Source organism: Ranitomeya imitator, chromosome 2 (assembly GCF_032444005.1).
Source record: "Ranitomeya imitator isolate aRanImi1 chromosome 2, aRanImi1.pri, whole genome shotgun sequence".
Taxonomy (NCBI): Eukaryota; Metazoa; Chordata; class Amphibia; order Anura; family Dendrobatidae; genus Ranitomeya; species Ranitomeya imitator.
The window spans coordinates 553,322,647-553,347,451 of NC_091283.1; the positions used below are offsets into that span (position 1 = coordinate 553,322,647).

The window sequence follows — 24,805 nt, forward strand, 5'->3', positions numbered from 1 at the left end:
TCTTTGTAAACGCTATCCACCACATTTTTTAAAGGGGATCTTGTCAGCAGGATTTCACACCCACCAGAACTGTTTATATGTGCATTTAGCTCTTTCAAAGACAAGTCCAGCGATACCTTTTCACGGCTGGTCTGTTCCTCCTATACTGAGAAATTGTCCATATGCAAATGAAGCTGAAGTGCTTTCTGTGTGTGGTAGTTCTTCCAAGCTTGTCTCTCCAGCCCCATGGCTGTCATCCATCATCCGCAGAGTCTGCTTCACTCTCACGCCTGCGGAGTAGGAAGCAAGACCTGCTGTGTAGATGTCAGTCATGCCAATCAAGGCTAGAGAGGTGGCGATTGTGGAGAGGGAAGGCTGAGCACAATCTAGGCACGTCCATCAGACTTCTGCCATGATTGGCATATGGTGCTGGAGTGTTATAACGCTGACTGCAGACAAGAGGAAGAACACTAGTATGATTTCATCTAATTTTTATCTGTTACACCCTTGTGACATCAATTTTCATACATGTACAGTTTCCTAGTTTTATAGTAGAAATGTAGCTGTAAAAAATCAGATGTCACTCTGATGTTATGCATGGAATCTGACAGTCTTCAGCCATGGAGGCGGGGTTTTTGGGTGTTTGATTCACCCTTTCCTTACCCGCTGGCTGCATGCTGGCTGCAATATTGGATTGAAGTTCATTCTCTGCCCTCCATAGTGCAATCTTGCCTTGTGCAGGCATGTACTATGGAGGACATAGAATGAACTTCAATCCAATATTGCAGCCAGCGGGTAAGGAAAGGGTGAATCAAACACCCGAAAACCCCGCCTCCATGGCTGAAGATTGTTCCCTCCAAATTCAGGTGACAGAGTCCCTTTAAGTATATAATTCCACATAATTTTTTTTTTATTGTGGCAGTTTGCTACTTAAAAAAAAAAAGATCATTGGGTAGCAGAAATCCGGTTTATACCCTTGAGCCCTAATCAGGCATTTTCTTGATAAGTGAGGCAGCTGTGATCTTCTGCCTGGGTTACAGGACGGCTATTAAGGACACCACAATTGTGGTGGATGCAGTCTATGTAGGGAAAGCCTGGTGACTATTTCCCTTTAATGGTATGTGCACACGTTCAGGTTTTTTCACGATAAAAACGCATTACAAACTGCAGACATATGCATCCTATCATTTAGAATGCATTCTGCAATTTTTGTGCACATGATGCATTTTTTTCTGCAAAAAAAAAAAAACCGCATTGCGGTAAAAAAAACAGCATGTTCATTAATTTTGCGGGTTTTTTTTCCGCGTTTTTCCCACTATTCTATGCATTGGGAAAAAACAAGTCAAAAACGCAAAAAAAACACATGCGGATTTCTGGCAGAAATGTCCGGTTTTTGTCAGTAAATTTCTGCTAGAAAATCCTGACGTGTGCACATAGCCTAAGGGTATGTGTCCACATTCAGGCTTGCTTCAGGATTTGGTCAGGATTTTATCCAGGTAAAATCCTGACCAAATCTGCACCTGAGGTCACTGGCAGGTCACCTGCGGTGTTCTTGCGTGTTTTGCTCATTGTAACGACATGCTGCGTTCTGAAAAGACGTGCCGCATGTGCGTTTTTGCGGGTCTGCCGCATGTGTTTTTTACTGCATACTGGAGACGGGACTTCATGAAATCCCCTCCACTATGCTGTAACATCTGGACACTGCGGCTCAACGTAGCGTCAAAAACGCAGTGTTTCCTGAACGTGGAAACATACCCTAAAACGTCACAAGCAGCACTGTAGTTTCTCTGAGTCGTCCTGTGTCTCTGGATTTTCTGGTTTCTCTGTTATTTCTGAGGTGGTGACTTTGCAGGAAGAAATCTGTGTGACGTCTTTACATTGTAACCTTACAGCAGTAGTATTGTTGTTTTTTGTAGAACCCAGCTGGTAGCCATGTAATAGTAGCCTAAATGGCATATAGAAAAAAGGTTACACAACTCTCAGGCTATGTGCACACGTACAGGTTTTTTCGCGTTTTTTTTGCGCTAAAAACGCTATAAAAACTCATTAAAAACGCATACATTATGCATTCTATTATTTAGAATGCATTCTGCATGTTTTGTGCACATGGATGCGTTTTTTTTCCGTGAAAAAAACGCATTGCGGTAAAAAAATGAGCATGTTCATTATTTTTGCGGATTTTCTGCGTTTTTCCCGCAATTCTATGCATTTGGGAAAAACGCGTCAAAATCGCGGTAAAAATGCATGCGGATTTCTGGCAGAAATGTCCGGTTTTTGTCAGGAAAATTTCTGCAAGAAATCCTGACGTGTGCACATACCCTCAATATATGTTTTTTTTTAATCAGTATCTTGAGATTTCCAAGATCTGTTCCTGCTGTAATTTTATTAACAGGGAAGAGAACTTCTCCGGCCATATGATGGCTATGCTGAGATATCCGTAATGACCCTGGAAGCCCTGATGGTGTTGGCCTGTCCCACTCATCATTTCCATACCTGTGATTCACTCTTATGTTTTGTCAACACCGCACGTTTCCATTTCACAGTACCTTGGCATACTTTCCCTGAATAGCATTAACATGAATCATGAAGGCACTCCGACCAGGGTACACGCACCATCATCAGGTAACAATCTAATCTGACCTGTTTACTAACTCTGCGTCTATGGAAGATATTCTCTTCTAGATTATACAAGCCTTTATTTTCTCACTTCCATACTCCTTATATTATCCGCATCAGGGCAGAAATGCAGCTCTCTAGTACAATCTTCATTCCTTGTAGCCTCTTTAGGGTATGTGCACACGTCAGGATTTCTTGCAGAAATTTTCCTGACAAAAACCGGACATTTCTGCCAGAAATCCGCATGCGTTTTTTTTGATGCGTTTTTTTGTGCGTTTTTCCCAAATACATAGAATAGCGGGAAAAACGCAGAAAATCTGCAAAATTAATGAACATGCTGCTTTTTTTAACGCGGTGTTTTTTTTTTTTCGCGGAAAAAAACGCATCATGTGCACAAAACGTGCAGAATGCATTCTAAATGATAGGATGCATAATATATGCGTTTTGAATGAGTTTTTATAGTGTTTTTACCCCGAAAAAAGCTGAACGTGTGCACATAGCCTTTCTCGCTCTGGAGTTTTGGTCTTTTCCCGTTCTGTGGGCAAGCTCCAGCTTTTCCCAGATGACCTCCTATGAAGGAACAGTGTGAACTGCAGCCATCATATGCCCCTCCGTTAGATTAGTTCTTCCTCCACAGGCTCCCTTTCTGTAAATCACTACTGTCCTCTGTATGTGTCCATTCAGTGGCTTCCTTATGCCTATCTGTCCCAGCACTTATGGGAATGGCTGTAAGCCTTTAGGTTTTGGAGTGAAGACTTAGAAGCCAGCCTTTTATGACTAAGGTGAGCTACATGGACTGTCAGATAAGGGAGAACTATACAAGGTGACGTGTTATTTGGATGATTCTATTGAAATGACAACTATCAGCCTGTTAATTGACACATCAATGCAATCAGGGTCTCTGTCAGCAGTCTTTGCTATGCAGCGTGATGTAGGGGCAGATTCCCTTTAATACACCCACAGCACGGACAGGGTGAAGAGCAGGCCTGATTTATGCCACTTTGGCATCGATGAATGTAGTAGAGGACTGGTGCTATCTGAGGCAATGCCACAGGGAGGACATCACTTCAGACCTGTAAAAGAAATCAAAATGCTGAAGCGCCGTGCTCCTGGTCTATTTCTTGAAGAAAGCAGCCACGTTTTTCTAACTTCATACAAGGTCTATAATTGGGGTGGGCTCACTGAGCACTACCAATTTGTGAAAGATGGAATCCGGCCCACCCACATGCACTGTCCGGTGATCCGGAGCAAAGGAAGCATTAGACGTGAATGATTGCAAAGAGAGGAAAATCCAGCTCCACAAAAAGCCCCAAACTCTTTATTGGTGTGAATTAAAATGCCGGTGTTAAAACCGGAGTATTTTCTATTCACACCAATAAAGTTTTTGGATTTTTGTGGAGTTAGATCTTTCTATCAATTTGTAGTGTGCAGCAATTCAGCGCCCAAGATCTTGGAATGCCACATATTTATTATTCATGTTCACAAAGCCGAAAAACTGCACTTCTAAATCTTTAATGCTAGAAACCCACACAGTTCACACGGGGCGTTTTTGCTTCGTTTTTTTAAATGCAAATTTTCAGCTGGGTTTTACAGTACCAGCAAAGCCTATGAGATTTCAGACATCTCATGCACAAACTAGTTTTTTTTTGTCATCAGAATTTTGTGCTTTGCGTGTTTTTTTGTACATGGAATAGGTCACTTCTTTCAGCGTTTTTTCAGCATTTTTCACCCATTGACTTCAATGAGTGGTGAAAAAATGCTGAGAAAAAGCATCCAAAACGCAGGTATCGTGTTTTGCTGCGTTTTTGTGCCAGAACCTGACTTTTTTTTTTCTCTCAACATTAAACTTTATCAGCATGCACAAGAGACAAATCTACCATACCCAAAAACGCATAAAAAAATGCAAAAAAAAAAAAAAAGTAAAAAAATTTTAAAAAAAGCTCTCCTGTGAAGAGATCAGGTTTTGCTGCAGGGAAAAACCACCTAGTGGGAAGTTACCCTTAAGGTACTGTTACACTAGCGACTTACCAACGATCACGACCAGTGATACGACCTGGCCGTGATCGTTGGTAAGTCGTTGTGTGGTCGCTGGGGAGCTGTCACACAGACAGCTCTCTCCAGCGACCAACGATCAGGGGAACGACTTCTGCATCGTTGAAACTGTCTTCAACGATGCCGAAGTCCCCCTGCAGCACCCGGGTAACCAGGGTAAAGATCGGGTTACTAAGTGCAGGGCCGCGCTTAGTAACCCGATATTTATCCTGGTTACCATTGTAAAAGTAAAAAAAAAACACTACATACTCACATTCCGATGTCTGTCACGACCCCCGCCGTCAGCTTCCCGCACTGACTGTCAGCGGCGCCAGCCGTAAAGCAGAGCATAGTGGTGATGTCACCGCTGTGCTCTGCTTTACGGTCGGCGCTGACACAGTCAGTGCGGGAAGCTGACGCCGGGGGACGTGACAGACATCGGAATGTGAGTATGTAGTGTTTTTTTTTTACTTTTACAATGGTAACAAGGGTAAATATCGGGTTACTAAGCGCGGCCCGATGCTTAGTAACCCGATATTTACCCTGGTTACAAGTGAACACATCGCTGGATCGGTGTCACACACGCCGATCCAGCGATGACAGCAGGTGATCAGCGACTAAAAAAAGGTCCTGATCATTCCCCAACGACCAACAATCTCCCAGCAGGGGCCTGATCGTTGGTCGCTGTCACACATAACGAGATCGTTAGCGGGATCGTTGCTACGCCACAAAAAGCGTGACGTTGCAACGATATCGTTAACGAAATCGTTATGTGAAGGTACCTTTAGTGTATGTCACCACTCTTCAAGTGTCTTCTACCCCAGAGTCATCTGTTTTGTGCTGGTCTTCTGTTATCCCACCGGCACATCTGTCACGTGTAAGCTGTGCACTGCTCTGTGCCGTGTCAAGGGGGCAAGTCCTTAGGCTAGGGTCACATTGCGTTAGTGCAACCCGTTTAGCGCTAGCGGGTTGCGCTAACGCAATGTTTTTTATGTGGCCGCGTCCCGGGGTCGCGGTAACATCCCCGCTCTCGCAGATCCCCGATCTGCGAGAGCGGGGAACGGACCGCGGGCGCGCCTCGGACGCTGCAAGCAGCGTCCGCAGCACGCCAGGAAACACCGGCGCGTCGCTAGCGCGTGCCGAACATGGCACGCGCTAGTGCTGCGCGTTCCCATTGCCGTGAATGGGCGCGCTAACGGATGCGTTGCACGGCGTTAATTTCGCCGTGCAACGCTGTCCGTTAGCGCGTTCCCATTAACGCAATGGGAACCAAGCCTTACACAATGACACTGCACTGATTACAGTAATGGGCTTTGTAGGAACGCTCCCCCAGTTGTTGGTGTATTCATATATTTGTAGGAGGAATAACAGAGGAACACGCATATTAAGAAGGTTGTTCGGTCTAAAATGAAGAATCTGCAGTCACTCTGTGTAACTGCAGACTTCTGAATCCAAGCACTGCGCTGCGAGGATTCACCGGTTTCTGAGTCGGGATGGGCGGGTAGTTATTCGGCCAGAGGCAGTCGCTCCATACACTGGTATCGAATGCTCTCTGAATGGCCAGATCTCTAGACGACACTCAGCCTCGCTCTATACAAGTGTATGGGAGGAGGCTGTGCCCGGGAGTATGCATAACGCATACACATCTGCTGTTCCCGGCTCAGAAGCCAGCGAATCCTGACAGCACATAGTGTGCGCGCTGGGGGATTCATGAGTCTGCAGTCACACGGAGTCACTGCAGACTTATCGATTTAGACCGGACAACCCCTTTCAAGTTCTAAGCAAAGATTCTCTAGAATTATTTCCACGGGGAATGCTAGTGTATACCAGGATAGACATGTCAGGAGTGGTTGCAGGTCATCGTAGAAGCTCCTGACCTGGAGTAAGGATCCGCTGCATGCCAGTATCCAGCGGGAGGATAGGCATCTGCTTAGTTGTAGGCTCACTTTCAGCGTTTGTGAACTCTTGCATATATTTGTGTGAGCACCATTATTAACGAGTCCATTGCATAGTTTATTATCTGCTTTGTGCGTGAACTGAGTATTGCCCTTTGCCTCATTTTATCTCCTGTGGTCCTTGTAATGACTTCTTTTGTCCCTCAGACCTCTTTATTATATATTGAAGTTGAAGATTAAGATGGTGTATGGAGAGCACGCGAGGTACTTCTAGCAGAATTCTTGCTCATCCATACTAGTGCTGTCATTCTCCATTATTTCTGGTTTTCCTACATTCTAGCAGGAGATGGCAGTGAGCACTCCTGGATACATTAATATGCACGCTGAGTTAATATTTATTTTATTCGGGTGTTCGGGGTGTTTATATTTTAGTCTCAGATGACCAGTCCGTTCTGGTTGTAAGTTGGCTATCATGCATTTCTAAGCAAGTGACATTTGTTGACACATACTTCATAGTTATTTTTGATGGGAGCAAGAGGATAACAATCCGGTAAGTTATTTCACATGTAACTTGTATTATTCCTATATCCAAAATATCCAGACCTGTTTGTCTTGGTGATGTTTCCTCTGAGTCAGAGGTGTCAAACGTATGGCCGTAGACCAAATTAAGCCTGCCCTGTCATTTTACGTAGCCCGCGAGGTCCGGACGCAGACAGAACGGCCCTCCATTTTTCCTGTACAGAGAGCCAGTTAAAGCACTGTGGAAATTTGCGCCAGAGCTCAAAATCTAAGATGGCACCCACCCCCTCTGATTGCGCCACCCTCTCTACTGTGTACTGGCTGTGTTCTGCATCGATAGTCAGTGCTGGGCAGATGGGGCGGATTCAGCACAGGGGATGGGAGCTGTCTTGGAATCTGATCGAACATGGTGCTTAATAGAGGAGGTGACACCAGCATATGGAGCGGGTGCCATCTTTGAAACCAAGTGAATGCAGTCAGCCAGCACAAACTGAACGCAGTCAGTCAGCACTTTTATTGGTTCCATCTTGGACCCTGATTTCTGGAACAGCACTCTTGGTTTGGGTCTCTTTTGGCCCTATTACCCAGGTTTGAGTCTCTTTTGAGCCCTACTACCAAGGGAAGATGCTCTTGGCCCTATTACCCAGGTTTGGGTCTCTTGGCCCTACTACCCAGAGAAGATGCTCTTGGCCCTATTACCCAGGTTTGGGTCTCTCTTGGCCCTACTACACAGGGAAGATGCTCTTGGCCCTATTACTCAAGTTTGGGTCTCTCTTGGCCCTACTACCCAGGGAAGATGCTCTTGGCCCTATTACCCAGGTTTGGGTCTCTTGGCCCTACTACCCAGAGAAGATGCTCTTGGCCCTATTACCCAGGTTTGGGTCTCTCTTGGCCCTACTACACAGGGAAGATGCTCTTGGCCCTATTACCCAGGTTTGGGTCTCTTGGCCCTACTACCCAGGGAAGATGCTCTTGGCCCTATTACCCAGGTTTGGGTCTCTCTTGGCCCTACTACACAGGGAAGATGCTCTTGGCCCTATTACCCAAGTTTGGGTCTCTCTTGGCCCTACTACCCAGGGAAGATGCTCTTGGCCCTATTACCCAGGTTTGGGTCTCTCTTGGCCCTACTACACAGGGAAGATGCTCTTGGCCCTATTACCCAAGTTTGGGTCTCTCTTGGCCTTACTACACAGGGAAGATGCTCTTGGCCCTATTACCCAGGTTTGGGTCTCTCTTGGCCCTACTACACAGGGAAGATGCTCTTGGCCCTATTACCCAAGTTTGGGTCTCTCTTGGCCCTACTACACAGGGAAGATGCTCTTGGCCCTATTACCCAGGTTTCGGTCGCTCTTGGCCCGACTACCCAGGGACGATGCTCTTGGCCCTATTATCCAGGGACTTCGCTCTTACAGCCCATGGCCAGTCTGTGCCTTGCAGTCCATGTTCGTACCGTGCTGCACAGATGTCTGCATGAGCCCTTAAAATTACGGGCAGACCTTTGAAGACTGCCATAATGCTGATGTGGCCCTTGGTGAAAATGAATTTGACACCCCTGATCTAAGTTAAAAAGACATGTTGGCTGATTTCCCCATTTCAGTGAATTACTTGTAATCCTCATAAAATAGCCATGCCAGGGCATATTATCTTGAATCTCTGCTGTTCTTTTGTTATTCCTACTGAATATGTATGAATACATTTACACCAAGGTGTTTCCATTCTACTTGTCAAACGGGGGAGTGAGTAGAAGAAAAGATAGTTGCATAGTTGACAGAGTGCTGAAAAAAACAGTACTCTTAAAATTTTTTACTAGGATGTAGTGAAATAATTCTTGGGCTTCTGTGTTTTTTTTTTGTTTTTTTTATCTGCAGACACCGATTTGAAGGTGGGAAATGGATGGCGGAACACCAAAACCAACGGTAAATGGCTTCACCATGAAATCGCAACTTCAGGTTACTGGTAAGTGAACCGGTTCAGTAGAGATGTCTTTGAAACTTCCAACTTAGTCTAAAGTGAAAAATCGTTAGAGAATTGATCACCAGGCGAGACTCATTGTTTTTATTTATAAATGGCTGGCATAAAAAACAAACAATTCTATGTATAGAAGTAATTTAAAGGGTTTTTGTTACCAGGTTTTTACCAATCCGTTTTTTTCAATTGCGCATGCTCCAAAAAGTAGATACTTCTCCCAGACAACCCCCAAGTAACGGATCCGTCAAAAAAAACGGATCCGTTAGAACCGTTTTCACAACAATTGTGACGGATCCGTCAATCCGTCACTATGTCGGTAGTGACTGACGCCAAAAGACTGAAGTGTGAAAGAGGCCTAAGAGACAGATGACCTGATTCCAGCCATGTGTCGCTTTCTGTGCTGCTTGCTGTAGTTTTGATGAAATTACTGTTTTATCAGCAGAAGGTTCTAATTAGAGGACTAGTAAACCATTTTCGTGAGCACTGTATAACCCCACCCCCACCACTGATCAGCAGCTTTCTGTCCATGCACAGAGCACACAGCTGTCAATCAGTGGTGGGGGTGGGGTTACACAGAGCTCAGCATTTGGAGAACTTGTAGATCTGCAGCAGATAATTGTTTTATCCCAACTACTGCATGAAGTAAGTGACACATCACTGGAATCAGGTTCTCTGCCCCTACCTTATGCTGCTCTCAGATGGGGGAAGGAAAAACCTGAATTCCCTTTCAAAGTAAAAAGTTAGTGTATCCATGGTCTCTGACTAGTCTTTCGATCGTGTTTTGTTTCATTTTTTTCTATCCAAAAAACAACCCCGGCATTGTTTTTGCAGCCATTTATACACATGATCCATTATATAGTACACAGATACTTCTGTATTGCTGTATATTATGCCTCAGGCTACTTTCACATTTCCGTTTGTAGTCGCCCGTCACAAAGCGTCGGCGCGACGTACCGAAGGAAGATTGTTCTTTCACATTTCCGTCTGTGTTCTGGGTGAGTGAGATTTGCTGCTGGGCATGCGCAGTCTGAAACACTGGATACAGCGTACAAAAAACAAAACAAAAAACGTTCCCTTGAACGTTTTTTTTGCAAAAGACGGCCCGTCACATTCCACAGGATCCAGTGCACGACAGACGAAACGTGTGTCCATCCATCGTGATACGTCGTTAATACAAGTCTATGGGAAAATGCAGGATTTTGCAAATTTTTTTGCAAGATCCTGCATTTTCCAAAATCGACGTATTGCGATGGCAGAGGAAAGATGGAAATGTGAAAGTAGCCTTATACAACACTGTCCAGCACTATCAGAACTTTTGGTGAACAAAGATGGCAGACTTGGGGACCTTCATTATACCCCTAGGTGCCTTGCCAGTCCATGGGCGTCAACAGGGATAAAGTCTCCCTGACCGTGCTATCTTAGTTGCCTAAGGGTCAAACGGCCACAATTCGAGACCGTTCCATGATCTCGGCTTCTGCCCTATTAGTACACAAACATAAACAGTTGAAGCCAGAAGTTTACATACACTATATAAAAAGACACATCTGCATGTTTTTCTCAGTATCTGACGTGAAATCAGAATAAACCTTTCCCTTTATAGGTCAATTAGGATTCTTTATTATTTGCCAAATGCCAGAATAACGAGAGAGCATGTTTAAAGGCATTTTTATTACTTACTGTAAAGTCAAAAACATGAGCAAAAAACAAGGCACTAACTGGTACAGAAGGAGGGAGGACCCTGTCCGCGAGGGCTCAGTCTGCAGGGGATGGCTGGGGATACACTAGGAGAGGGTAGAGCCGGTTGTGCGGCGGTTCAGCAAACTAAGGATCACTGCAGGTTGTAGGCTTGTCGGAAGAGGTGAGTCTTCAGGTTCTCTTTGAAGGTTTCTATGGTAGGCGAGAGTCTGATGTGTTGTGGTAGAGAGTTCCAGAGTATGGGGGAAGCACGGGAGAAGTCTTGGGTGCGGTTGTGGGAAGAAGAGATGAGAGGGGAGTAGAGAAGGAGAGCTTGAGAGGATCGGAGGTTGCGTGTAGTTAAGTACCGGGAGACCATGTCACAGATGTATGGAGGAGACTGGTTGTGGATGGCTTTGTATGTCATAGTATGGGTTTTGAACTGTTTGGCAACATCTGAGTTAGAGACACACCTGTGGATGTTTTTTAGCATCATGGGAAAGTCTAAAGAAATCAGCCAAGATATCAGGAAGAGAATTGTGGACTTGCACAAGTCTGGCTCATCCTTGAGTACAATTTCAAGATACCTGAAGGTGCCTCGTTCATCTGTACAAACAATTATACTCAAGCACAAACAAGATGTGAATGTCCAGCCATCATACTGCTCAGGAAGGAGACGGGTTCTGTGTCCCAGAGATGAACGTGCTTTGGTCCGACATGTACATATCAACCCAAGGACAAAAGCAAAAGACCTTGTGAAGATGATGGTGGAAGCTGGTAAGATTCTGCTAATATCCACAGTGAAATAAGCACGGTATTAGCGTGGGCTGAAAAGCCACTCTGCCAGGAAGAAGCCATTACTCCAAAAGAGACATAAAAAGCCAGACTATTGTTTGCAAATGCATACAGGAAAAAAGACCTTAATTTTTGGAGACATGTCATGTGGTCTGATTAAGCTAAAATTAAACTTTTTGGGCATAATGACCATCGTTACGTTTGGAGAAAAAAGGGAGAAGCTTGGAAGCCTAAGAACACTATCCCAACTGTGAAACACGGGGTGGCAGCATCATGTTGCGTGTTTGTTTTGCTGCAGGTGGAACTGGTGCACTTCACAAAATAGATGGCATCATGATAAAAGAAGATTGTGGCAATACTGAAGCAACATCTCAAGACATCAGCCAGGAAGTTAAAGCTTGGGTGGAAATGGGTCTTCCAAATGGACAATGACCTGAAACAAACTGGCAAAATGGTAACTGTGTGGCTTAAGGATAACAAAGTCTCAATCCTTTTGAAAATGTATGGGCAAAGCTGTAAAGGCCTGTGCGAGCCAGGTGACCTACAAACCTGTATCAGTTACACCAGTTTTGTCAGGAGGAATGGGCCCAAATTCTGACCAACTATTGTGAGAAGCTTGTGGAAGGATATCCCAAACGTTTGACCCAAATCATTCAGTTTAAGGGCAATGGTACCAAATACTAATGAAATGTATGTAAACTTTTGACTTTGCAGTAAGTAATAAAAATGCCTTAAAACCTTCTCTCTCTCTCTCGCTCATTATTCTGGCATGTGGCAAATATTAATTAGGGTAATCCTAATTGACATAGAACGGGAAAGGTTTATTCTGATTTCGTGTCAGATAGTAAGAAAAACATGCATATGTGTCTTTTTATATAGTGTATGTAAACTTCTGGCTTCAACTGTACATGGCAGAGTGGAAATAATCAATCTTTTTATTCTGTCTTTTGTTTGCCATTTCTCATTACTTACCCTTAGATATAGATGTGTGTGTGCTTGTGTACGTACGTACGTACATACATACATACTTACTCCCTGACAGAAGTTATGTCGCTTATCCATGTTATGTAAATAAAAGCTTATAACCTGACGTTAAATTCATCCATTGGTTGTATAAATTATTATTTTTAAAGCTGAAACCCTCCGAAATGTGGTTTAGGTTAAGAAAATAAATTGGCATCAATGCATAAATATTGATCAGTTAATGGACACAGAATGGTCAGATTTTGGCAAGACAAAAGTTTTGTCGCCTGGTCATATAATGCACCCAATCCTAGTTTACATCCTCCCCTCTGCTCAGTAAATGATCAGTTAATTAGTGTGTGTGTATAAAAAGAAACCCAGCACCCCAGACCTTCACTTGAACTGCAACTTGAGCTCTGAAAACATGCCAAAAATCCACCCTGCGATCAAAGCCTGGATTATCAAGAGGCTGAAGACCAGATCCACTACAAAGGTGGCTGGCACATTTAATGCGTCTCAGCGTCAAGTAAAAAGAATTAAAAAAAAAAAGATTTGAAGAAACTGGAGATGTTTGACAAGCCCAGGTCCAGCAGACCCCGCAAGACAACTGCTCAGGAGAAACTTTTGTTGGTTAGAAAATCCAAAGCAAGCCCCTCTTCCACTGCAGTATAGCTCTAACAGGCCTGGTCACCTCAAGTCCATGTGTCAACTGGAACAGTTTGTAGGATTCTGTCTCGAAATGGCCTCCATGGTCGAATCAGTGCCCAGAAGCCAGTACTAAACAAAAGGCAAATAAAGTCCCACAGCCTGCTAAACAGATGGACGATGGAAAAGTGGCAGAAGGTGGATTTCTCTGATGAATCTTCAGTAGAATTACACCACAGCCACCGCAAATACTGCAGGAGACCTACTGGAGCCCGTATGGATCCAAAATACACCCAGAAAACAGTGAAATTTGGTGGTGGAAAGGTCATGGTCTGGGGTTACATTCAGAATGGGGGTGTGCAAAACATTTGCAAGGTGGAAGGCGATATCAATAGCCTAAAATATCAAGAAGTATTAGCTACCTCTTATATTCCAAATCATAAAAGGGGTCAAATTCTGCAGCAGGATGGTGCTCCATCTCGTACATCCATCGCTACAACAAAGTTCCCCCAGGCAAAAAAGATCAAGGTGCTCAAGGACTGGCCAGCCCAGTCACCAGACATGAACATCATTGAGCATGTTTGGGGTAGGATGAAAGAGGAAGCATGGAAGACAAAACCAAAGAATCTAGATGAACTCTGGGAAGCATGTAAGACTGAATTATTTGCTATTCCTGATGACTTCATTGATTAATTGTATGAATCATTGTTGAACCGCATAGATGCAGTCCTTCAAGCTCATGGAAGTCACACAAAATATTAAATATGACTCCAATAGCACCACAACTTTATTCACCAATGTTATGCAACATATATTTGTGTTTTAAGTTAATTATTTGTTTGAATATCACATTACTTTCTGTGGGTGACTCTTGCCAAAATCTGACCATTGTGTGTCCATTAACTAATCAATATTTCTGCATTGATGCCAATTTATTTTCTTAACCTAAACCACATTTTGGAGGGTTTCAGCTTTCAAAAGAATAATTTATACAACCAATGGATGAATTTAACGTCAAGTTATAAGCTTTTATTTACATAACATGGATAAGCGACATAACTTCCATCAGGGAGTGTATATAGACATACATGCATGCATACATACATACATACATACATACATACATACATACATACACCTATGAAACAAACTAACTTACTTTTACTTGAAATGAAGGCACATGCATTCTATAAGGTAGACCTATGGAAGTACTGTAGATGCTTTTCACAACATTCAGATCTGAATTTCCACAGCAAACACCACAATTGTTTACAGGGAAACCATGCGGTTAGGACTATAAAATGCAAGCACGTGTATTAAGTATCACTGATGGTGTTAATGCAAGATCACAGCTTTCCAGTTAATACCAGATCCAAAAAAACATTGGATTTGTGAAAAGTTTCAATTAGTATGTGGAGGGGACATTATGTTCAAACTCTTGAAAATAGACGCTGGCTATATTGCCGTGTGTGGCACAACTTTACTGTGTTATGTTGATCATGTTTACTTAAAAGGGAAGCCCAGTGAAAGTGATCTTGCGTCAAGGGTACATGTAAAGGTACCGTCACACTCAGCGACGCTGCAGCGATATAGACAACGAGCCGATCGCTGCAGCGTCGCTGTTGAGGTCACTGTAGAGACGTCAAACACAATTACTCCAGAACGATGCAGGAGCTATCCAGTGACGTACTTATCGTTCTCGCTGGTTGTTGGCTCCATGTAAAACATTGCTGGCATCGTTGCTTTTGATGTCAAACATGACGATACACGCCGACCTGACGACGAAATAAAGTTCTGGACTTCTAGCTCCGACCAGCGATGGCACAGCGGGATCCAGATCGCTGCTGCGTGTCAAACACAACGAGATCGCTATCCAGGACGCTGCAACGTCACGGAACGTTGTCGTTCTCGTTGCAAAGTTGCTGAGAGTGACGGTACCTTTAGAAGATCACACTGGTGAAGTCTGATCAGAGATCACCACTGATTTCCAGATTCAATTGCCTACTATTGGAAGTCTGACAGTGTGACCATGTAAAGTAGGGGTCTTCGTACAGTGTTGGAAGCTTAGGACTCTTCTTACCTTTCCCTATCACTATTGATAAAACTGTCAAGCGAATGTCTGGTCAGCGAGCAATTCCTCTTCATCCTCACATCCAACATTGCACGTGTTCTCCGGGAGAGGGCAAAAGGGCATGAGCTGAAACCTATTAGGATCTTTCATGGTGTAATTTAACAAGCCCAGTCTGTTACCTCCTATACCTGCCTTTGAGGGGAGAGTTGGCTAGCAGTGGTAGTTTGGGCTAATTGTGAGCTATTCTATATGGACACCTTAAGATTTGTGATTTCTTGTAAGTAATGTCTTTAACTTCTAATTTTTTTTTTTTTTTTGAGGATTGATGAAAATGTATTACCATTATTTTTATAACTTAGTTATGTCCGCCAAACTGAAAGACGGCAGAAAGAATTGGTTTGGCCCAAACCCTTATGTAGAAGTGTCAGTCGATGGACAATCAAAGAAAACAGAAACTCGGAATAACACCCACAGTCCTAAATGGAAGCAGCACCTTACTGTGTAAGTGTCTATGGTTGGGGAAAGGGGGAAATACTTGGATAATATTGGGTGAGTGATAGTGTGAAGCAAGTGCTGTAGCGGCGCAGTTTATTACCGATGTATTAGTAGACCAGACTAGTCGTGTGTGTTAGTGTTCTAGGTGGTGGGTTTCTGTATTGTACAGTTGAGCAGTAATCTATGTTACATATGGGGCAGCTATAGCTGGTTATTATGTTCCTGTAACTGCAGCACAGAGGTGTAGTCTCACTTCACTGTCTGCACAGATTTGCTTGGCCTGTGTAAAGGATAACCTGTAACTTTCTCCTCTGTCTGCAGCATTGTCACCCCATTCAGTGTGTTAAGTTTCCGTGTATGGAGCCATCAGACCTTAAAGTCAGATGCCCTCCTTGGCTCTGCATCGCTGAACCTGCAGGAAACCCTGCTAGCTAATAATATGAAGTGTGAGTATACAGCCCATTTCCACGCCTATTACATTACAACATGGTCCTGCCATAGTCTCATCAGTGCTATGTTCACCTTTGGATGTTACCAGATTGCGTACGGTTCCCTGAAGTAATCGCCTGATTACTCCTGTGGCCCAGGCTCACAGTAGATACTGATCCCGCTGACTACCCAGAAGCATTGTTCCCATAAGCATTACTGTTCAGCTGGCATCTCCTTACTGGTTCCCTTTAATGTAGTAACTGGAAAGAAGGCCCCATGTATAATTTATTTGCTTCATAAGTCTTCATACAAAAAGTGTTGTGCATATTGCTACGGAGGTCATGTAATACAGGTGACTATGTATTCTAATAGCTGAATAGTTTGTAAAAATAGAGAGCGAGAGTTATCTTTTGGGATGAGTCCAGATAAGGATCTAGATAAAGGGTTAATCTCATCTCAAAACCTTTGATATTTGCAGGATATGCCCTAAATGCTTAATAGAGGTGCAGTTGCCACCTCTGTTTAAGCATGGGCATAGATGGAGTTTTAGATGACTAGGCTATATTGATGGCAGTCTCCAAAATTAGATCACTAAACCTGCATTCTCCATGTTGGCCTGGATCCCATAGTTGGGACCCCCAGGTATTTGACATTTAAGCATTATCCTGGTTTTAAAATAGGAATACCCCTGTGTTCTACGTGTACTTGAATTTTAGCTTTTAATCTATAGGACACGATCCATTTGTCTTTGTTTTAGCCAAATAATAAAATTAACTAATCTATAATTGGCAATCAAAACCAATAAAATTAATAATGGTGGGGGAAATAAGGTCAGAGTAATGCCTGGTCAGATGTCTTCATGGATGCCGTACATATATGTTAACCCTAGAATGCGTGACCATAGAAATCTACACTATTACGTACCTGGGGCCTTTGAGGCCTGTTTTCAAATAACATGGAATAACTCAAAAAAATTTTTTTTTCAAAGTTATTTGAAAGTAAGCATGCATTCCCACTAGCTCTGGGGTCCGCCTGGACGGGATTTCGTAATGGATCTGACCTCCTGGTGACCCCGGCTAAGGCTGGTAGAACGCGTACCTGGGGCCTCGCAGGCCTGTCAGGTTACACTTTTATTATTTTCTTCTGTAAAACTACTTTAGTTACAATTTTGAAACTCTAGGTATTCCTCAGCTATATAGTTGTTAATAATTTCCAGTTGTTCGTATATTTTTATGTTATAGGCATTTCGTATAGCAATGCTTTTTTTGTGACTACCCCATATTCACGTACCTGGGGCCTTTTAGGCCTGTGTGCAAATAACATGGAATAACTCAAAAATACTTTTCAAAGTTTATTTTAAATTTGCAAAGTAAGGATGCATTCCCACTAGCGCTGGGGTCCACCAGGAGGGGATCCGTAATGGATCTGACCTCCTGGTGACCTCAGCTAAGGCTGGTGGAATCCCGGCATTCCATCAGCCTTAGGTGGAGTTACCAGGAGGTCAGATCCATTATGGATCCCATTCTGGTGAACCCCAGCGCTACTTGGAACATAGCCTAAGATGTGTATAATTCCAAAAAAAAATTATGTACATAAAACAACAAAAATGTAACTAAACGGGCACGCCCAATATATTCACTCAGTACAATTTTTTATGATGGATACATTTTTTCTTATAAAAAGTTTTTACATAAAGTCTGTAGCAAACTTGGTGCAGGAATATTTATTTTCCACTTTACATATTCCCCCGACAATTCTTGCATATTATTTTTTATTCAGAATGTTCCCTGCATACATTTTGTCCGCAAGTAGAACAGAAACGCTCCGATTTTCTTTCTTTCTTTGCTGGACAAATATAGCAGCGCTTTCTTTTTTTTCTCTTTGCTCTGGCTGTTCCTGAAAGCATATTCCACATCGGATCATTGCCTCTGTAATTTGCCTTGATAAGCATTTTGTGCTGCTTCTCTCTAGCATAGTAGGCATCAAAAGTTCATAACAAAGTTCTGTCAAAAATATATGTCTATTGTCCTTCCTGTTGGCATGGAATTCTGGATTAGTTTGACAATAAACAATATAGCTATTGAGGGCTGACACATCAAGGATATTGGAAAAAAGGGCAACAGGCCAACGTTTAGTCTGCCTTTTACACGAATATTCAGTAATCATTTCGTCCATCTTGTCGACACCTCCTTTTGTCTTATTATAATGAAGTATAATTTCAGGTTTTTGTTTCCTGTCATTGGTGTCAATACTTTCATCGTGATGCATTGTGCTCAGTAATATCACAGATTTTTCTTTCTTGGCTTTATAGGACACCATTGTTGCCTCATTGCAGAAACCGAATACACTCTCGTAGATTGGTCGCTGTTAGTGTTGAGCGATACCTTCCGATATCGGAAAGTATCGGTATCGGTTTGGATCGGCCGATATTCAAAAAATATCGGATATCGCCGATACCGATACCCGATCCCAATGCAAGTCAATGGGACCAAAATATCGGAATTAAAATAAACCCTTTCTTTCCTTGTAGGTTCATTCTACATGAAGGAAAACAACTAAGAATAATGTAGGATGTATTGGGGGAGGTGGCGGAGACATTAAAGGCAATGAGGATTAGCCCAATCAAATAGAATAGCATGATTTTTTTTTTTTTAAAGACGTTCGGATTGAAAAAGATATTGACTATGTAAATTTTTTTTTATTTTGTCAGATATTGATGTTTCACTATTCCACGACCTTCCACTTCTTTTTTTTCCTTTTCCCACACTTTCATCTTCATCATCATCAGCATCTTTGACATCAACTTCTTCACCTTATTCATCTTCTTCTTCATCTTCTACCTATTTTTTTTTTTTTATTACATTCTTCATATTCATTTTATTCAACTATTATTATTCTTCCTATTCTACATATTCATTTTATTCAACTGTTATTATTCTTCCTATTCTACTTCTTCATCATATTCTCATTTGTGACAGGCATTCCCGTAGTTGTTATCTATAAAAGTTGGAAGATTACACCTTCCGTTCTGCCAGTCACAAAAGTTACATTTGTCCGCGTTCAGTTTGGCCTGCAGCATCAGGCTTTATCCAGGGGCACCACGAGGAGGAACGGACTCACCCCCATACACTGCTTAGTCTTCTTCTGCATATAATTTAGATAATATCTTTTGCTCTGATATTAAGTCTTATGCTTAATGTTCTTCTGCTCTTTGTTCTGCAGCCTCTTGTTCTTCTGCTTCTCGGTCTTCCATGTTGTCGTCTCCAGGGTCGTCGTCTCCAGTGTCGTCATCTCCGCCGTCGTCGTCGTCGTCATCGGGGTGGTCTTCCGTGTCGTCGTCATCGTGGTGGTCTTCCGGGTCGTCGACGTTAGGGTCTTCAACTTGGAAATGTAGCAGAAGGTACAAGAAGGCTGAGAAAATGCCAAGAACCAGCTGATGGAACTGGAACTCGGATGGCTACCCGAAGGTTCAAGAGCCTATGGAACTACCGAGGACCAGCTGACGTTACTGGAACCCGGTTACTAAGCAGGAGGTACCCGTGCTAAAAAGCACTACCAAGGACCGCCTGACGTTGACGGAACTCGGATACCCAGAAGGAGGCACCTAAGCCAAAGGCTCTGCCCGGAACCAGCTGACGTTACTGGAACCAGGATGGGGAGCAGAAGGTACAAGAGCAAAAGACACTGCCGAGAACCAGCTGACGGTACTGGAACCCGGATGGGTAGCCGAAGGTCCAAGAGCCAATGGAACTACCGAGGACCAGCTGACGTTACTGGAACCCGGTTACTAAGCAGGAGGTACCCGTGCCTGAAAGCACTACCAAGGACCACCTGACGTTGGTGGAACTTGGATACCCAGAAGGAGGCACCTAAGCCAAAGGCTCTGCCCGGAACCAGCTGACGGTACTGGAACCAGGATGGGGAGCAGAAGGTACAAGAGCAAAAGACACTGCCGAGAACCAGCTGACGGTGCTGGAACCAGGTGGTGGACCCCAAGGTCCACAGGAGAGGAGAGAACAGCTAGGCCGCGAGGCAGCCGCAGTTACCGAACCCCAACAGTCCTACAGGGGGAGCTGGGCCTACTGGCACTACAGAACCAGCCTTGACTACCAGTTCACGCAGCCCACATAGGAAGCTCCTAAACTGGAGGCACCCTGGAGTTGGCTAACCCGACCGCACCACGACGAGGCAAGCATAGGTGTCTCAGTGAGCTTGACACAACCCGGAAACAGCTGACGGTGCTGAAACCAGGCTTGGCACGAGGGAGTACCTGTGACAAGAACACTGCCGAGAACCAGCTGGCGGTGCTGGAACCCGGATGCGTTGCCCCAGTGTGCAAGAGCCAATGGCACGACCGAGGACCAGCTGACGGTGCTGGAACCCGGTTACCAAGCTGTAGGTGCCCGCGCTTAAAAGCACTACCAAGGACCGCCTGGCGTTGGCGGAACTCGGATACCCAGGAGGAGGCACCTAAGCCAAAGGCTCGGCCCGGAACCAGCTGACGGTGCTGGAACCAGGTGGTGGACCCGAAGGCCCACAGGAGAGGAGAGAACAGCTAGGCCGCGAGGCAGCCGCAGTTACCGAACCCCAACAGTCCTACAGGGGGAGCTGGGCCTACTGGCACTACAGAACCAGCCTTGACTACCAGTTCACGCAGCCCACATAGGAAGCTCCTAAACTGGAGGCACCCTGGAGTTGGCTAACCCGACCGCACCACGACGAGGCAAGCATAGGTGTCTCAGTGAGCTTGACACAACCCGGAAACAGCTGACGGTGCTGAAACCAGGCTTGGCACGAGGGAGTACCTGTGACAAGAACACTGCCGAGAACCAGCTGGCGGTGCTGGAACCCGGATGCGTTGCCCCAGTGTGCAAGAGCCAATGGCACGACCGAGGACCAGCTGACGGTGCTGGAACCCGGTTACCAAGCTGTAGGTGCCCGCGCTTAAAAGCACTACCAAGGACCGCCTGGCGTTGGCGGAACTCGGATACCCAGGAGGAGGCACCTAAGCCAAAGGCTCGGCCCGGAACCAGCTGACGGTGCTGGAACCAGGTGGTGGACCCGAAGGCCCACAGGAGAGGAGAGAACAGCTAGGCCGCGAGGCAGCCGCAGTTACCGAACCCCAACAGTCCTACAGGGGGAGCTGGGCCTACTGGCACTACAGAACCAGCCTTGACTACCAGTTCACGCAGCCCACATAGGAAGCTCCTAAACTGGAGGCACCCTGGAGTTGGCTAACCCGACCGCACCACGACGAGGCAAGCATAGGTGTCTCAGTGAGCTTGACACAACCCGGAAACAGCTGACGGTGCTGAAACCAGGCTTGGCACGAGGGAGTACCTGTGACAAGAACACTGCCGAGAACCAGCTGGCGGTGCTGGAACCCGGATGCGTTGCCCCAGTGTGCAAGAGCCAATGGCACGACCGAGGACCAGCTGACGGTGCTGGAACCCGGTTACCAAGCTGTAGGTGCCCGCGCTTAAAAGCACTACCAAGGACCGCCTGGCGTTGGCGGAACTCGGATACCCAGGAGGAGGCACCTAAGCCAAAGGCTCGGCCCGGAACCAGCTGACGGTGCTGGAACCAGGTGGTGGACCCGAAGGCCCACAGGAGAGGAGAGAACAGCTAGGCCGCGAGGCAGCCGCAGTTACCGAACCCCAACAGTCCTACAGGGGGAGCTGGGCCTACTGGCACTACAGAACCAGCCTTGACTACCAGTTCACGCAGCCCACATAGGAAGCTCCTAAACTGGAGGCACCCTGGAGTTGGCTAACCCGACCGCACCACGACGAGGCAAGCATAGGTGTCTCAGTGAGCTTGACACAACCCGGAAACAGCTGACGGTGCTGAAACCAGGCTTGGCACGAGGGAGTACCTGTGACAAGAACACTGCCGAGAACCAGCTGGCGGTGCTGGAACCCGGATGCGTTGCCCCAGTGTGCAAGAGCCAATGGCACGACCGAGGACCAGCTGACGGTGCTGGAACCCGGTTACCAAGCTGTAGGTGCCCGCGCTTAAAAGCACTACCAAGGACCGCCTGGCGTTGGCGGAACTCGGATACCCAGGAGGAGGCACCTAAGCCAAAGGCTCGGCCCGGAACCAGCTGACGGTGCTGGAACCAGGTGGTGGACCCCAAGGTCCACAGGAGAGGAGAGAACAGCTAGGCCGCGAGGCAGCCGCAGTTACCGAACCCCAACAGTCCTACAGGGGGAGCTGGGCCTACTGGCACTACAGAACCAGCCTTGACTACCAGTTCACGCAGCCCACATAGGAAGCTCCTAAACTGGAGGCACCCTGGAGTTGGCTAACCCGACCGCACCACGACGAGGCAAGCATAGGTGTCTCAGTGAGCTTGACACAACCCGGAAACAGCTGACGGTGCTGAAACCAGGCTTGGCACGAGGGAGTACCTGTGACAAGAACACTGCCGAGAACCAGCTGGCGGTGCTGGAACCCGGATGCGTTGCCCCAGTGTGCAAGAGCCAATGGCACGACCGAGGACCAGCTGACGGTGCTGGAACCCGGTTACCAAGCTGTAGGTGCCCGCGCTTAAAAGCACTACCAAGGACCGCCTGGCGTTGGCGGAACTCGGATACCCAGGAGGAGGCACCTAAGCCAAAGGCTCGGCCCGGAACCAGCTGACGGTGCTGGAACCAGGTGGTGGACCCCAAGGTCCACAGGAGAGGAGAGAACAGCTAGGCCGCGAGGCAGCCGCAGTTACCGAACCCCAACAGTCCTACAGGGGGAGCTGGGCCTACTGGCACTACAGAACCAGCCTTGACTACCAGTTCACGCAGCCCACATAGGAAGCTCCTAAACTGGAGGCACCCTGGAGTTGGCTAACCCGACCGCACCACGACGAGGCAAGCATAGGTGTCTCAGTGAGCTTGACACAACCCGGAAACAGCTGACGGTGCTGAAACCAGGCTTGGCACGAGGGAGTACCTGTGACAAGAACACTGCCGAGAACCAGCTGGCGGTGCTGGAACCCGGATGCGTTGCCCCAGTGTGCAAGAGCCAATGGCACGACCGAGGACCAGCTGACGGTGCTGGAACCCGGTTACCAAGCTGTAGGTGCCCGCGCTTAAAAGCACTACCAAGGACCGCCTGGCGTTGGCGGAACTCGGATACCCAGGAGGAGGCACCTAAGCCAAAGGCTCGGCCCGGAACCAGCTGACGGTGCTGGAACCAGGTGGTGGACCCCAAGGTCCACAGGAGAGGAGAGAACAGCTAGGCCGCGAGGCAGCCGCAGTTACCGAACCCCAACAGTCCTACAGGGGGAGCTGGGCCTACTGGCACTACAGAACCAGCCTTGACTACCAGTTCACGCAGCCCACATAGGAAGCTCCTAAACTGGAGGCACCCTGGAGTTGGCTAACCCGACCGCACCACGACGAGGCAAGCATAGGTGTCTCAGTGAGCTTGACACAACCCGGAAACAGCTGACGGTGCTGAAACCAGGCTTGGCACGAGGGAGTACCTGTGACAAGAACACTGCCGAGAACCAGCTGGCGGTGCTGGAACCCGGATGCGTTGCCCCAGTGTGCAAGAGCCAATGGCACGACCGAGGACCAGCTGACGGTGCTGGAACCCGGTTACCAAGCTGTAGGTGCCCGCGCTTAAAAGCACTACCAAGGACCGCCTGGCGTTGGCGGAACTCGGATACCCAGGAGGAGGCACCTAAGCCAAAGGCTCGGCCCGGAACCAGCTGACGGTGCTGGAACCAGGTGGTGGACCCCAAGGTCCACAGGAGAGGAGAGAACAGCTAGGCCGCGAGGCAGCCGCAGTTACCGAACCCCAACAGTCCTACAGGGGGAGCTGGGCCTACTGGCACTACAGAACCAGCCTTGACTACCAGTTCACGCAGCCCACATAGGAAGCTCCTAAACTGGAGGCACCCTGGAGTTGGCTAACCCGACCGCACCACGACGAGGCAAGCATAGGTGTCTCAGTGAGCTTGACACAACCCGGAAACAGCTGACGGTGCTGAAACCAGGCTTGGCACGAGGGAGTACCTGTGACAAGAACACTGCCGAGAACCAGCTGGCGGTGCTGGAACCCGGATGCGTTGCCCCAGTGTGCAAGAGCCAATGGCACGACCGAGGACCAGCTGACGGTGCTGGAACCCGGTTACCAAGCTGTAGGTGCCCGCGCTTAAAAGCACTACCAAGGACCGCCTGGCGTTGGCGGAACTCGGATACCCAGGAGGAGGCACCTAAGCCAAAGGCTCGGCCCGGAACCAGCTGACGGTGCTGGAACCAGGTGGTGGACCCCAAGGTCCACAGGAGAGGAGAGAACAGCTAGGCCGCGAGGCAGCCGCAGTTACCGAACCCCAACAGTCCTACAGGGGGAGCTGGGCCTACTGGCACTACAGAACCAGCCTTGACTACCAGTTCACGCAGCCCACATAGGAAGCTCCTAAACTGGAGGCACCCTGGAGTTGGCTAACCCGACCGCACCACGACGAGGCAAGCATAGGTGTCTCAGTGAGCTTGACACAACCCGGAAACAGCTGACGGTGCTGAAACCAGGCTTGGCACGAGGGAGTACCTGTGACAAGAACACTGCCGAGAACCAGCTGGCGGTGCTGGAACCCGGATGCGTTGCCCCAGTGTGCAAGAGCCAATGGCACGACCGAGGACCAGCTGACGGTGCTGGAACCCGGTTACCAAGCTGTAGGTGCCCGCGCTTAAAAGCACTACCAAGGACCGCCTGGCGTTGGCGG

At 46.7% G+C, this 24,805-nt stretch overlaps 2 protein-coding genes across 4 annotated transcripts in view; one reads left to right on the forward strand and one right to left on the reverse strand.

Annotated features, from left to right (window-relative positions):
- Positions 1–24,805, reverse strand: part of LOC138664928 (uncharacterized) — a 386,930-nt gene that overhangs the window by 236,711 nt on the left and 125,414 nt on the right. The window lies entirely within an intron of this gene.
- ITCH (itchy E3 ubiquitin protein ligase) overlaps positions 1–24,805 on the forward strand; it is a 159,670-nt gene that overhangs the window by 62,802 nt on the left and 72,063 nt on the right. The window contains exons 2-4 of the mRNA XM_069751972.1: positions 8,909–8,996; positions 15,516–15,657; positions 15,973–16,097. Of these exons, the coding sequence (XP_069608073.1) occupies positions 8,930–8,996; positions 15,516–15,657; positions 15,973–16,097 (334 nt within the window). The 5' untranslated portion in view covers positions 8,909–8,929. The remainder of the gene's footprint in view (positions 1–8,908; positions 8,997–15,515; positions 15,658–15,972; positions 16,098–24,805) is intronic.